General features: G+C 42.7%; 1 protein-coding gene across 3 annotated transcripts in view; it reads right to left on the reverse strand.

Annotated features, from left to right (window-relative positions):
- Positions 1-3,025: 3,025 nt before the first annotated feature.
- The window catches only part of CHRDL1 (chordin like 1), a 55,544-nt gene continuing 43,815 nt past the window's right edge, over positions 3,026-14,754 (reverse strand). For 2 of the 3 annotated variants that reach the window (XM_075007674.1, XM_075007673.1), the window contains exons 9-12: positions 11,638-11,832; positions 8,743-8,910; positions 6,024-6,113; positions 3,026-5,016 (exon numbers count right to left, since the gene is read on the reverse strand). In XM_075007674.1, coding sequence (XP_074863775.1) covers positions 4,886-5,016; positions 6,024-6,113; positions 8,743-8,910; positions 11,638-11,832 — 584 coding nt within the window. In that variant the 3' untranslated portion in view covers positions 3,026-4,885. The remainder of the gene's footprint in view (positions 5,017-6,023; positions 6,114-8,742; positions 8,911-11,637; positions 11,833-14,754) is intronic. The other variant, XM_075007675.1, reaches the window with a different exon arrangement.

The raw sequence follows: 14,754 nt of genomic DNA on the forward strand, positions 1-14,754 counted from the left end.
TAAAGCCTCAAATGGAGAATTGTGTCCAGTTCTGGATGCCACATTTCAGGAAAGATGTGGACAAATGGGAGAAAGTCCAGAGAAGAGCAACAAAAGTAATTAAACATTTAGAAAATATGACCTTTGAGGCAATATTGAAAATAATTGGGGTTGTTTAGTTTGGAGAAGAGAAGATTGGGAGGAGGGCATGCAGGTTTTTAAGTAGGTCAGTACAAAGATTGGGGCTGTGTCTACACTAGCCCAAATGGCCATTTCAAAGATTACTAATAAGGCACTGAAATACATATTCATCGCCCCATTAGCATGCCGGTGGCCGTGGCTCTTCGAAATTGCTGCATCTCGCTGCCACACAGCTCATCCGGCTGGGGCTCCTTTTCAAAAGGACCCTGGGAACTTTGAAATCCCCTTATTCCTATCTGCTGATTTGCATGGCCATTTCGAAGATTTGGGCTAGTGTAGACATAGCTAGGGAGGCAAATTTGTTCGTCTTAACCTCTGAGGATAGGACAAGAAGCAATGAACTTAAATTGCTGCAAGGATAGTTCAGATCAGACATTAGGAAAATCTTCCTGTCAGGGTGGTTAAACACTGAAATAAATGGTTTACAAAGGCTGTGGGACCTCCGTCACTGGTAATTTTTAAGAGCAGGTAAGGCAAAAACCTGTTAGGGATGGTCTAGTAATACATAGACCTTCGAGGAGTGCAGGGGACTGGACTAGAAGACCTCTTGAGGTTCCTTCCAGTACTATGATTCAATTACAGTAAATCCTTGAAATGTGTGATTTCGAGGTGTGCTTTACTTGCATTAATGCAAGTTAAGTGCAACTCAAAATCATGCTCCTCCTGGCTCCAGCTCACCCCCCCCACATATGCAACTCCGGCTCCCATCCCCCCACCCCCATGCCTGGGTCTGGCTTAGCTCCACCACCCCACCCCTGTGCCTGGGTTCAGCTCAACACCACCTGCCCCATGCCCAGGTCTGGCCCCATCCCAGACTTAACCCCCCTGCCCCGCTCCCACAGCCCCAACCCACCACCAGGCTTAACCCTCCCTGACTGCCCACCCCAAACCCCAGGATTTATCTTTCAAAAGGAACTCCAGGTGCTGTGCTGCTTCCCCACCTGCAGAGCATGCATTCCCCTGGGGAAAAAGCTGCCCTGACTTACACGAATGCAGCCCTTGCATAAATCCAGGGACTGCTGTATATATATTGATAATAGCTATATATAGTGAGGAAATGTATGCAGCCAGTAGTGGTGCTTAAATCTCTTTCTTTTCTTTTTAAACCTGCAGTCTATTAATTTCATTTGGTGACTTCTAAGTCTTGTGTTATGAATGAGTTTTTGAATGAGGACTTTTTTTTTTACTTCCATTGGCCTATCCCTCAAAGTGTACTCACTACTCATGTAGTTGAAGGCACACTCCCATAAGCTAGCGTTGCGGATCACATTTGCTGTTATCCAAGCCCACTAATTTGATTTAAAGGGATACCATTAGTATAACTACAACTAGGTCTAACATTTATTTATTTAATGGACATATTACATCACTAAGAGAATGTCATTTTGAACAACTGCAGAGTTTATTAATTTTTAAAACCAGATCAAAGTGATAGAGCAAGTACATAAATAAGTACCACATCAGGCACATGTTCTGTGTAGACAGTGAAAAACATGATATAGTGTATTTTATTGTCTTAAGTGACCAGAGACTTAAAAATGCAAGACTTAATTTATTAAATGGTGCTTATATTTTTTGTTTTCCATAAAGTGTTTATTATACAAATAAATACAGAATTTAAACCCAACTTGTTCTGTCACAAACACAAGACTGTTTGTCTTCCAAAAAACCAAAACAATACAAACACTGTACACTTCCCACATCATCATTGTTCAATCAGCTACGGCTACAAACTTACTGCACTGAGCCATTAACATAGCCAGGTGTCTGCCGACCAGAATACAGGTTGAACCTCTCTAGTCCAGCACCCTCGAGATCTGACTGGTGCCAAAGAAGAGAATTTGCCGGACCACAGGAAGTCAGTATTGTCTAGCAGCATTATCACCACTGACACTGCTCATTGGGCTCTCAGAAGACATATAAAGGTAAATTAGAGCTAAATAAGAACACAGAACACTGAGAGTCAGAGCTCGTGGCTGTAAACAAACTTTATGGGATCTCTGGAAACTTGGCCACACTCATAAGTGGCCCTCCAGCTAACTAAAATCATGCTGGACCATGGGTATTGCTAGACCAGAGAGTGCTGGACTAGAGAGCTTTGACGTATAATATGGTTCCTGAAAACTCCTTCCACTATGCCCTGTCACATGTGCATCAGACCCCTCTCATTCCCTCTTTGTTCTTAGTACAGATGACTCTTTCCATACACTCCTGCTGGCTATTGCTAGAAACTCTGGCAGGGATGGATCCTGCATCACCGAAAAAGCAGTAAAAGGGGGTTGTCTCTTAGGACCACAGTTGCTGTTCGCGAAAGGTACAAAGAGAATTACCCCTGTGAACAGAGTCCTACTAAAAGATTTAATATTTCTTCTGCTGGAGCCAGAGGTGGGCCACCAGCATTGAGCAGTGAACAACCACGCCACCTAACCTCTTTATTAACAGGCACACCACAGATGAAGACCTAGGCTGTGTCTACACGTGCCCCAAACTTCGAAATGGCCATGCAAATGGCCATTTCGAAGTTTACTAATGAAGCGCTGAAATGCATATTCAGCGCTTCATTAGCATGCGGACGGCAGCGGTGCTTCGAAATTGACGAGCCTTGCCGCCGCGCGGCGCGTCCAGACAGGGCTCCTTTTCGAAAGGGCCCCGCCTACTTCGAAGTCCCCTTATTCCCATGAGCTCATGGGAATAAGGGGACTTCGAAGAAGGTGGCGTGCTTTCGAAAAGGAGCCCCGTCTGGACGCACCGCGCGGCTGCAAGGCTCGTCAATTTCGAAGCACCGCTGCCGTCCGCATGCTAATGAAGCGCTGAATATGCATTTCAGCGCTTCATTAGTAAACTTCGAAATGGCCATTTGCATGGCCATTTCGAAGTTTGGGGCACGTGTAGACACAGCCCTATAGTGCTATCACTGGAAATACAGGGCAGAGCAAATAGCATAAGTTTTGGAAAGTCCCATGGAGGGGAGGATCTCCAAATTCTGGCTACTGTCATTTATTTCACTCCCTGCAGCAGCTCCCTGGGGCAAGATTGGAGGGGAGCCTATGCAGCCCAGAAGGGGTGGGGCCAAGAGCAGAAGAGGTGGGGCCAAGAGTAGTCAGCTCTCAGTGCCGCCTGGACCACAGCACTGGGTCCCCCACCGGCTCCCTTACAGCTGCGCGCAGCTGGAGCAGCACTGCCACTGCAGCTCAAAGGGGCCCAGAACTCCAGCTGATGTCACTGCCAATGTAGCAGTGGCAACGGCTGGAGCACTGGCCCCTTTGAATCACTGGGTCTGGGGGCAACTGCCCCCTTTGCGCCCTCCCTTCTGCCCTCCCTAGCCTTACTTCAGTGGGCCTGACTCCCTTAAGGACCAAGTGTCTGATGTGAGTCTACTTCTTTAGAAATTAATTTCCTACTGCATTTGAACAACAATGTTCCCAGATGCTTGTGGAATATAAAATGGAGGGAAAGCAACCACTGCCAGGTGATTGTCATGAGTGAATCTAAGATGGCGTCCAGGATGACTTTCTTGAGCTGGTGTGGCAGGATTTCCTCAGAGAAAGGCATATTTTCACAGTAATGGCCTGGTGTATCAGAACAGAACTATTTTATGAAGGCAGACACCAGACAGACACTAAAGTTCATCTGTGAACTGCAAATCAAACTGAGTGCCTTAGATTTCCTTTTGCATGAAGATAATGGTCTTGCTGGCACTGCACTAAGTAGCTTGATAAGTGCTCATTATTTTGCCATTGGAAGGATTTGTCCTTGAAGTTATGCTTATTGGTCTGCTTTGACTTGAAAGGCCATCAGAACACTGTTATTGCAACTATTACCATTAATAAATTAAGTGATATCACAAGACATTTAAGAAGTTATTAATCACCCTCAGTTTAACCCTATAGGAATTTTCACACATGACCCAGTACCTTGCATTCTCCTGCTATGTTACTTTGTAAAGGGAGTTTATTGACTGCGCCTATGTGTTAACAGGGCCCATGAGAATGCAGTATTGGGGCTGCATGAGGGACCTGACAGTTTGTATTTCTTGTAGAGAAGTGGATAATGGAAGCCAAGTGAAACCACTTAAAGCTGAATGTTTTCTCAAATTGCTGCCTATGTGCAGTAATTCCCACTAACACTTTCTGATCTGTTTATGTTCTCAGAGTTTGTTCAACTGCTAGGCGTCATCCCAAAGGCAGTGGGCTGGTTGGGAGTTTCATTTAAATCTGGATTTTATGGCTCAAACACAAGTATTGTATCACTTGTATTTTTTCCCCTTACTAGAAAAACATGAGTCATTTCAACACCAGAAGTGGTATAAACTCAGCACAGGAAATAATGTTCTCCACAGCTCCTGCACAGTTATTAGGTGTCCTTCATTTCATTAGTTTGAATAATTTGCCAAGTTAAAAAAAAAGTTCTGTTTTCTTTTTTAACTTGTAAAGATATGCAAGTTTTACAAGAAACTACGGTCTCCATTCTCCCTCCCCCACCAGTAAGACAGAGCCTCCTAGTCTTTTTGAGGAGATATTTAAATGGTTGACACAGACCACTACACATAAAGCAGCAAGTTTGCTGTGCATGATGTGAATAATTACTGCATTATAGTTTTGGGTTTTAGGGCAACTGTTGACTTAAGCAAAATAAGCCTGCAGGCCAGCTGCAGATCCAAGTTTTCATAAGTTTTCTTGTTTTCTCCCCTCCATAGCTGTCTCCTTTAACAGTGACCCTTTTCAGACTTTTCGAGGTACAAAACCTTAACCAAATCCTCCAGCTCAGTCCGGCACGCTCTGCTTTCACACATTTGGCTGAGCTGAGTTTCTCCCTCACTAAATATTTTCCACTGGCCTGAAAACAAAAACACAAAGCAGAGATACTGACTTAAGACAGAGTGCAGGGAGTATTTGAGTCAAAGTCCTAGCCAGACAAACATATTCAAACAGATAGGGGGAATTTCAAACCTTCCATAGGAAAATATTTTAGACATCTCAATCTCTTAATACGTTCCATGAAAAAAGCTACATTAAAGGAACATTAAGGACTATATTCTCATTGGGAAAAATGAGGGGAAAAAATCTTTAGTTTGTAGCTGGGAAGACACTGGTGTCTAATTGCAGCATAGTCTATAGAGTAATTCTTTCAACCAGCTGCTCTGGGCCCAGGGGCTTTCTCATCCCCACAAAGGGTGAGGCCAAGGATGGAAGGAGCAGGGCTTATAGCGTCAGCCCTATCCCCCTCCTTTGCTTCATCAGAACCACATGTGAGTGGTGGCACAGCGCTACATGGCATTTCAAAGGGGCTTGCAGCTCTGGATGCTACTTTGGTAGCAGCAGCAGACGGAGCGCTGGGCCTCTTTGAAACGCTGGGCCTGGGGGTAACTACTCCCCTTGCCCCCGCCCCGTCAGTGGGCCTGCTTTCAACAGCTACTGTTACCCTGCAATAGTGGAAGTCCAAGCAGAACAGCAGCTTTCTGATATAGATGAACTGGAGCATAAAACTGACCATAAACAAGTGAAATTGAGAAGTCAAGTTTCGTAGCCCAAGCTGGGTGAAATACAAAATCTAAATTGAAATAGTTGTGAAATGTGAATCTGACTTTTTTAAACCAGTTTTTAATAACCCAAGGTGTTACTAGCAATTTCAGAAACCCATCTTTCAAACATGACTGATGTGAAAATAACCCTCTAATCACATGTTGCTTTCTGATTATTTTATTTGATACTCTCATATTATTGATTCCAGATGTTGGTGGGAAAATAGCACATATTTTTCAGTTGGAGGAGAAATGCAAGCCATGTTTCAAGGCTGAAGTTATATAGAAAAGAGGAGCCTGAAGAGTTAAGACTTTTACTTACTCAGCGTTGTCCTTGTTATTTGCTTGAAGTAGGGCAGTTCTTCAAATTCACTTTTGGAGATCTTTTCTGAGTGGAAGTGACGTAGAATCCCTGCAGAAAAGCAGTAAGAGCAGTTAGTTGGGACAAACTCTTCTGCTCTAAGCCTAGTGTCTTCCTGTGAGGGGTGCAGTATTATTGGTCCGTTGATCCCCATTGTGAGATCATCTTTACCAATAACGTTTTAACTGATTCCATGTGCTCCATCAATATTTTTTTTCCTGATTTTATAATGGTGGACTCACCAAGAACAGAGAGCTGGTTCCCTCTTTGCCCACATAGGCTCAGCCCTCCTGGCATGAATGAGAGAGTCAGAGCGAGGCCAAAATCCCAATGCCTTGGAGAAAAGCAGTTTGGCATATTGACATTGGACATTGTCTTTTGCCTAACTGCAGCCAGCCAGCAGGAAATGCTGCTGCCAAACCACAGAAGTGTTTGTGTCTTACTTGGGGGATAGGCCAGTAGTACCCCATATTCATCACCAGCCCTTTAGAGGGTTGTTCATATATGACAGTCTGTGTAACTGTAAATGCAGTTTGCCCTTTGATATGATCTCAACAGTTTATGAAGGTCAATTTTTAAAAAAGGTAGAGACTAAAACTGTTGAGTTGATACTGATGGCCTGAAAGCAATTTGCAAATAAGCCTAGCAAAGCCCCAGTCATCTAAATAAATCTATAGCCTCCTTTTACAGATTTGGTAAAGTGAAGTACAAAAAGGCTGAATAATTGGTGTTGGGGTGTGGAGGTGTCACATTGCATGCATCAGTGGTAGAATCAAAAAGCCTTGACTTCTGCATGGGCCTATTTGCTTCCTCTGTGTGACAACAGTTCCAGCTAATGAAAGTAAGCTACAGAGAGAGAGAGAGAGAGAGGACTAACACGTGATGGTAAAGCTACTTTAATATTTAGCATGGGGACTAAGGCATTCTGAGATGGAGTGTCATCACTTAATAAATGCCTTCATGTAAACGGCCTTTGAGAAGATAGCCGAAAAAATTCATAGGGGAAAGAGGTGGCTGTAAAAGGTGAACAGAAGAATAACATTGCCTCTCTTTATATAACGAGTAACAGAGCTATTTACACCACAATTTTTGGCACTTCTCCTTTTGGATCCCCACTTGTATGTTTAAGTAAACTAAAATAATGTTCATTGAGAAGCTCCATTCTTTCCAAAGGTTCCTTAAGTTTTGTTTTTCTTTCAGTAAGGAATCAGTTTGCCTACTTGGAAATGCAACCTCCTCAGTGATTATACATTTTTTAGGATATGTAGTGAAACAAATACACGCTTGTATTGCATAGCAACATTACACAAGTTCAGACAACTAAAAATCCATGAATTACAGGGATATTTGGCATTTGCTTGAGATCCAGCTTCTAGATCTGTTAGATGGAAGAGACTACACAATAAGCTGAAGTAAAAGCTCAGGCTTTATTCATTCACAGTACAGAAAACACTGATCATCTAAAGGGGCACAAGTATGTAAACCCTTCCGATATTCAGTAGTTTGGGTGATTTAAGGAACTGGCCTGAAAGGATGAGAAGTCTGTGCTCCGGGTTTAGGATAGAACTGGTCATATTGATGACTCTTTTCCCTTTCACAGGAAAGATTTTTCAGTGAAAAATCAAAATCCAAAGTATTTTGGTCAAAACCTGAAGAATTTTGTTTCTGCAGCACTGCTAGAGTCAGGTTGCTAGAACAATTTATACAGTGCAGGCGCTGAGAGCCGTTGTACTATAAGCCCTGAATATGATGGAAACTCCTCCAAGACAGGAGATGTGGCAGCACCCTTAGTTCCAGTGTCTATGCTGATGGTGCTTCATGGGACTTGTAGGCTATGTCTACACTAGCCAAAAACTTCAAAATGGCCATGCAAATGGCCATTTCGAAGTTTACTAATGAAGCGCTGAAATACATATTCAGCGCTTCAATAGCATGTGGGCGGCCACGGCGCTTCGAAATTGACACGGCTCGCTGCCACACGGCTCATCCAGACGGGGCTCCTTTTCAAAAGGACCTTGGCTACTTCGAAGTCCCCTTATTCCTATGAGCAGATGGGAATAAGGGGACTTCGAAGTAGCCAGGGTCCTTTCAAAAAGGAGCCCCGTCTGGGCGAGCCATGTCAATTTTGAAGTGCCGTGGCCGCCCGCATGCTAATGAGACACTGAATATGTATTTCAGTGCTTCATTAGTAAACTTCAAAATGGCCATTTACATGGCCATTTCGAAGTTTTTGGCTAGTGTAGACACTGCCCTTATGTCGGAGCTGTGTGCTCCTGTTCCCCTTAACAGGTCAGGCCCACTGGTTGGGTTGTATCTCCCATGATGCCCCATGATCTCTCATTCTCTCTCACTCTTGACTGATGGGGAGTCACTCATGTGGCCCTCTCACGATTGGTGTTTGTCCATTGCTGGACTACAGTGTGTTACTGCCCTTTTTTGATCAAAACTACTCAACCACTTGTAATGGAGCCCATAATGCTAACAACAACAGAGTTTGGCACAAGCATGAATAATTTGTGCTTTTGTAGTAGGCTGACTAGAGTTTTCTCTCTGCTGTCAGGGAAGTGCACCAAATACCTGATCGTAAAGAGTAGGGCCAGCTGTAAAGTCCCAAATCGGAAGAATTTGTGACTCTTTCCCGAGGTTCTATAAAGAAATAGAGAGAACTTGATCTGCTTACCTTTCCTAATTGTCCACACGTGTATTTCTATTTGAGGTGGCTTTTCAGTTTCCACTGCAATTTTTCTAATGGTTTCTCCATCCTCCGTGAAAATAGATTCATAGACAGGAAGCAACTCTTCGCCACAAAAGTAATCTTTGCTGTCAAACCTCTGACTTGGCATCTCTTCTGTAATCAAAACATGATACAGCTTTAATAATGTTCCTCCAAACTTACTAGACTCAGGCTGCCCAAGAAGTTTAGCTTAATTGTAGAGAATTCCTCTGAAGTGGTCTTTCAAGTCCTTCTCCAGCTGAGTCCAGGCCATGTAGTGAAATTCTGTTTTGTTCTCCTTTTATAATGCTCAGATCTGGTAATAATCAAAGAATTTGGGTTTTTATTTAGTATGTTTTATCATAACAGACCCAAGTCACAGACTTTGGGAAAAGATTCTGTTTTTTTGATAGCTATGAGTGAATTGGGGAGTCACAGACTGATCTGAAATTTAGATAACACATTCTTTACTTCTATTCCACTTTCCATCCAAGGTTCTTAGTTGGATTTTTCTGAATGCCCTCTCCTCCTATTGACTTCAAGATGAGTAGTGGCTACTAAACACATCAGGGTCTCACTTCTTTACTGATTAATTGAATTAAGCTTCACAACACCCCTATGAAGTAGAGAGGTATCATCCCCCATTTTACAAAAATTTTGAAGAGTAAAGGGACTGTGATGTAGCATGGGCACTTGAAAGTACCTGCCCCTGACCTGCAGCTACATGCAAGCTGGCACTTCGAAGTTTCCTACTTCGAAGTTGCTGTGGGGGAGATTTAGCCTAATGAACTGCTGCATATGCACCGCAACACTTCATTAGCAATCTCCCGACACCCTAATTACCATGCCCCCTTAGAAGTTGGGGGCTAGTCTAGACACAGCCCTTGGGTGCTGAACAAAGCTGGCTTTTAATAAGCACAGCTAGCTGATGCCTTGTGAGTGATTTATGAATGTGGCTCTGACACTCATTCTCTTAAAGCATTTCTGCCAGTGCATCGCAGAACTAAACATAAAAAGTGGGCTAAGTATGTTGTGGGAAATTTTTAAAGGTACAGATCAGAGTTAGGCACCTGGCAAAGCATCTTAGTGGGGTTAGCAGATTTCCAAATAGCAGTTTGTTTTACACGCTTTTACTAATACACTACAACAAGCTAGTCAAGAGATTAGATTTTCTTACTAGGATAAGTTTATATATCATTAGTGTTTATTCTATAGAGCCAGTTCCATTATTGGCACAAATAACTTTGGCCACATCTACACAGCATTCCCCTTTTGAAGGAGGAATGCAAATGAGGGAGATCAAAAATGCAAATGAAGCACTGATTTACAAATCTCGTGCTTCATTTGCATAATCTTGTGTGATCGTGCTTCAGGAAGAGACTTTTCCAAAAGCAAAAACAGCCATGTAGACAGGGTTCCTTCAGGAAAAAAAGTTTTCAAAAGATCTCGTCTTCCTCATTTGTTTCAGGAAGAAGGGTTCTTTCGAAAATGGGTTTTTTTCTGAAGGAACCCTGTTTACATGGCTGTTTTTGCCTTTGGAAAAGTCTCTTCCAGGAGAACTTTTGCGTGAGATTATGTACCTGGAGAATAAGATTTGTAAATCAGTGCTTCATTTGCATTTTTGATCTCCCTCATTTGCATGTCTCTTCCAAAAGGGGAATGTTGTGTAAATCTGGCCTTTAGGACCAAAATCTTAGTGTTATGTTTTGGAAAACAAAAGCCTTTTTATAGTAGCATCAATATCCTCAGCTAGAAAACAAATGGAAAGCTCTAAGATGATTTAAAATGGGAACGAATGAGAGAAGCTCCTTAAATTATTGTCTGGGAGATAAGGAATTTCTAGTTGGGAAGGGGGAGATACAGTCTCTTCTGAAATAGCTATCCAGAGCTGCGTCTACACGTGCACGCTACTTCGAAGTAGCGGCACTAACTTCGAAACAGCGCCCGTCACGTCTACACGCGTCGGGCGCTATTTCGAAGTTGAAATCGACGTTAGGCGGCGAGACGTCGAAGTCGCTAACCCCATGAGGGGATGGGAATAGCGCCCTACTTCGACGTTCAACATCGAAGTAGGGACGTGTAGACCATCCGCGTCCCGCAACATCGAAATAGCGGGGTCCTCCATGGCGGCCATCAGCTGGGGGGTTGAGAGATACTCTCTCTCCAGCCCTTGCGGGGCTCTGTGGTCACCGTGGGCAGCAGCCCTTAGCCCAGGGCTTCTGGCTGCTGCTGCTGCAGCTGGGGGTCCGTGCTGCATATACAGGGTCTGCAACTAGTTGTTGGCTCTGTGTATCTTGCACTGTTTAATGAAAGTGTGTCTGGGAGGGGCCCTTTAAGGGAGCGACTTGCTGTTGAGTCCGCCCCGTGACCCTGTCTGCAGCTGTGCCTGGCTCCCTTATTTCGATGTGTGCTACTTTGGCGTGTAGACGTTCCCTCGCTGTGCCTATTTCGATGTTGGGCTGAGCAACGTCGAAGTTGAACATCGACGTTGCCAGCCCTGGAGGACGTGTAGACGTTATTCATCGAAATAGCCTATTTCGATGTTGCAACATCGAAATAAGCTATTTCGAAGTTGGGTGCACGTGTAGATGTAGCCCAGAAGTCTTACTAATGCTAGAGAGAAAAGAGAGAGATCCAAATATTCGCCCATTCTTGGTGTGCTCTGCTGTAGAAATAAAATGAAGGATATGGGCTTGGAAGATTCAGTGCTAGGTCTAGTCTCTTGCCCAGATTCCCTACAGACAAAAACAGCAACAGATACAAGGTTGCATATGTCATTTAGTGTCGCCGTGACCAACCCTCCTCTTCCCCCGCTTAAAACCCAAAGCAAAAAGGCAGTCTGTGTTCCATTCTTTGTTTTACCTGGACAGACTTTACAGCATTTTCCTTCTATTTTCTGAGGGTATTTGCAGGGGTATTGATCCGGACAATGAATTTTCTTACATTCTTGTTTGGTGATGTTGCAGGTACACAACACACACTCTACGATTCCAAAGGCCCGAAGATACGGATGCCATGATTCACCATGTGAGTACGTTTTTCCATTTGAAACACAGACTATAACAGAACAGGAAAGAAGAAGAAAATGATATCTAAGGCTGCTGCTACACTACCATTCTCCCATCAGATGGGGCATGGTAATGATGCAATTCGAAGCAGTCTAATGAGGCACTAACATGCATATTCAGCACCTCATTAGCATAATGGCAGCCACGCAAACAGACTTAGAATTGCAGATTGACAGTGAAGATGGGGGCAGCTTTGAAATAAGCGCAGCACTTTGACATTCCTTTACTCCAATCTAGTTCTGTGGGCGTAAGGGAATGTCAAAGTGGGGTGCTTATTTCGAAGCTGCCCACATCTTCACTGTCAATCTGCAATTCGAAGTCTGTTCATGTGGCTGCCATTATGCCGATGAGGTGTTGAATATGCACGTTAGCACCTCATTAGCCTGCTTCAAATTGCCTCATTACCATGCCCCCTCTGATGGGAGAATGGTAGTGTAGCAGCAGCCTAAGAAGGGTATATTGTATGTTAAGGCCACAATAAGTCCATCATTGAACTAAAACCTCTGACTTAGTGCCTGCACATTGGTTTGAGGCAATATTTCATTCATGTCTAAGATTCCAACATGACCAAAGTACACACCTCTTCTTGGAAGTATGTTTTCACTAGTGATTTATGGCCCAATCCTTCTCCCATTGATAAGCCTAGTCATTTACGTCAAAGGTAACTGGATTTTAATTTGCAATTTGATCTAAATTCTGGCCACACTTATCCATGAGTTTGCCCTGGTATTTCAGTGAGTGAGATGGAGCACAAGATCTGACTACTCCCTTTCAGTCGATGCCCTTTTTTTGGGAGACCAGTTGGCTTTGATGATTTTAGCTCCTCATGCAGACCCCACTCTTCCAGTCTAAAGTGGCTTCTTCCCCAGAGCTTCAGCCTGCAACCAGACCAATATTCTAGTTCCCAGCATCGGGGCATTTCCTACTGAACCAATTGCGCAATGGTTCAACACTGTTTATTCAAGGACATCCTTGCTAGCAGCATGGTGAGTTGTTGCTACCTGAGCGCTTTGCTACTTTCCAGAGGCACTCCCCACTTTCAGACATGGAAAGAGCAAAGCAGGAGATGTTTAGAAAATGGAATTCGATCATTTCCCTCTTTTTTCATTGAGTGTTTATAGACTTGTAATTTATTTGTAATATCAAAAACAAAAACAAAAAGAACAACAAGAAGTCCTGTGGCACTGTATAGACTAACAGATATTTTGGAGCATAAGCTTTTGTGGGCAAAGACCCACTTCGTCAGATGCAGAGGCTTTCATATTAAAGGCTGTAGATGAGATTGTAACGTCCCTATGGGCACCCATTGGACTAGTATCTGAATACCTCACTATCTTTAATGGTTCTATCCTCACTACACCCCGCAAGGCAAAGGAAGTTCAGCAAGTGAAAAGACACTGTGAAAATTAACAGCTGGCAAAATCAGACTCAGTTCACACTGAAGGTGATGGAAATAATGCCAGGTTGCACTAAGGCTGAATTTATCATATAAACCTAGCTTCTTTTAGTATTGCATAAGGACACTGAAAAAATACAAGCAAACCAAAAGAGGTGAAAGAGAGGGCGCTGTTGATTTCAAAAAGCAATTAAAATCAAGCTTGGATACGCTATAAATATTTCCAATTCTTCTAATATGTCATCATTTTTATTAATGCTTTTATTTGTAAAATATGTTCCTCTTTTGCCTGTAACTTTCAAAAGCAATTTAATTTTTATCTGTAATCTTAAATTTACATCTAATTGGTAACAGATGTGAGCAACTGGCTTATGTTTTATAAGTTACCAAGATTTATGGTGGGTGTTCTTCGTAATGTATTGTCTTTCATGGGGGTTATACCATCATTTGGGTTAATAATTTATTACATTTAAAAATCTTTCTGAAGAGCTGTTTTCATTTTAGAAGGGAAAAGTGTTTTCCTCTCAGAAACAAAGGAAGTTTTCTCTATATACAAAGAATATTGGTGTGGGACAAAGAACTAGGGAGAAGGATCGCTCAGTGGTTTGTAAACCCAGGGTTGTGAGTTCAGTCTTTGACGGGGCCATTTCAGTCTGGGGCAAATAGGTTTTTTTTTAAAAATCTGTTAGGATGGTACTTGGTCCTCCCACAGATAGGGGACTGCACTCAGTGACCTCTCATGGTCCCTTCCAGGTCTATCAGATATGTATATTTCTAACAAAATGAGAAAAAAAAAAGGAATATTACATAAAACAGGATTAGTTACTCTTTTGTTATAATTAACATCCTTACATGCTTTAAAATTGTAAAAACACTAATGTTTATAATTTTTCTGCCAGATAGCCCCAAAGTCATACTAACATAAATTAAACTTCACAACTGGTCTGTACTGTAGGTTGTACTGTGCTGTACCAATATGTTGACTACAGATACATTAACCAAATTCTGCAGATGAATAAACTGGGGCCCAAAAGGGTTAACTAATTAGTCCAAGTGACAGAAGAAGTTGGCACCCACTGTGAAAATGGAACCCTAGCAGCCAAATGATCTCCTTCAACCACTGTCTGCATAGAAATGTAATTCTGTATCTGTGTAATGATAATGGAATAAAATCTACATGTCAGTATAACTATTTTGTTTATTGTTGCATTTTAACATGTGTTTCAGAAAGCTTGCGCTTTAATTAATAAAACACGTGGAACAAAAGAAAGGGGACAGTCAGCATTCTGATTTCTGTTACAGAGACCTCTTAGGTGCTCTCTGGGCAGCAAGCTCCTAATATTACCACTGGTACTAAACTGCCAGAGAAACGTGCTGTTCATTTGTTTGCTTTTTCTTTGCTGACACAAATCAGTTTAGAAATTGCTTTGATGATGTCTTCATGTGTGAACTGGATGTCAGAGATTACACTGAGCAGAGAGATTCCTGCTCCTTCGTTCAGCATAAAACACTGGC

Source organism: Carettochelys insculpta, chromosome 13, assembly GCF_033958435.1.
Source record: "Carettochelys insculpta isolate YL-2023 chromosome 13, ASM3395843v1, whole genome shotgun sequence".
NCBI lineage: Eukaryota > Metazoa > Chordata > Testudines > Carettochelyidae > Carettochelys > Carettochelys insculpta.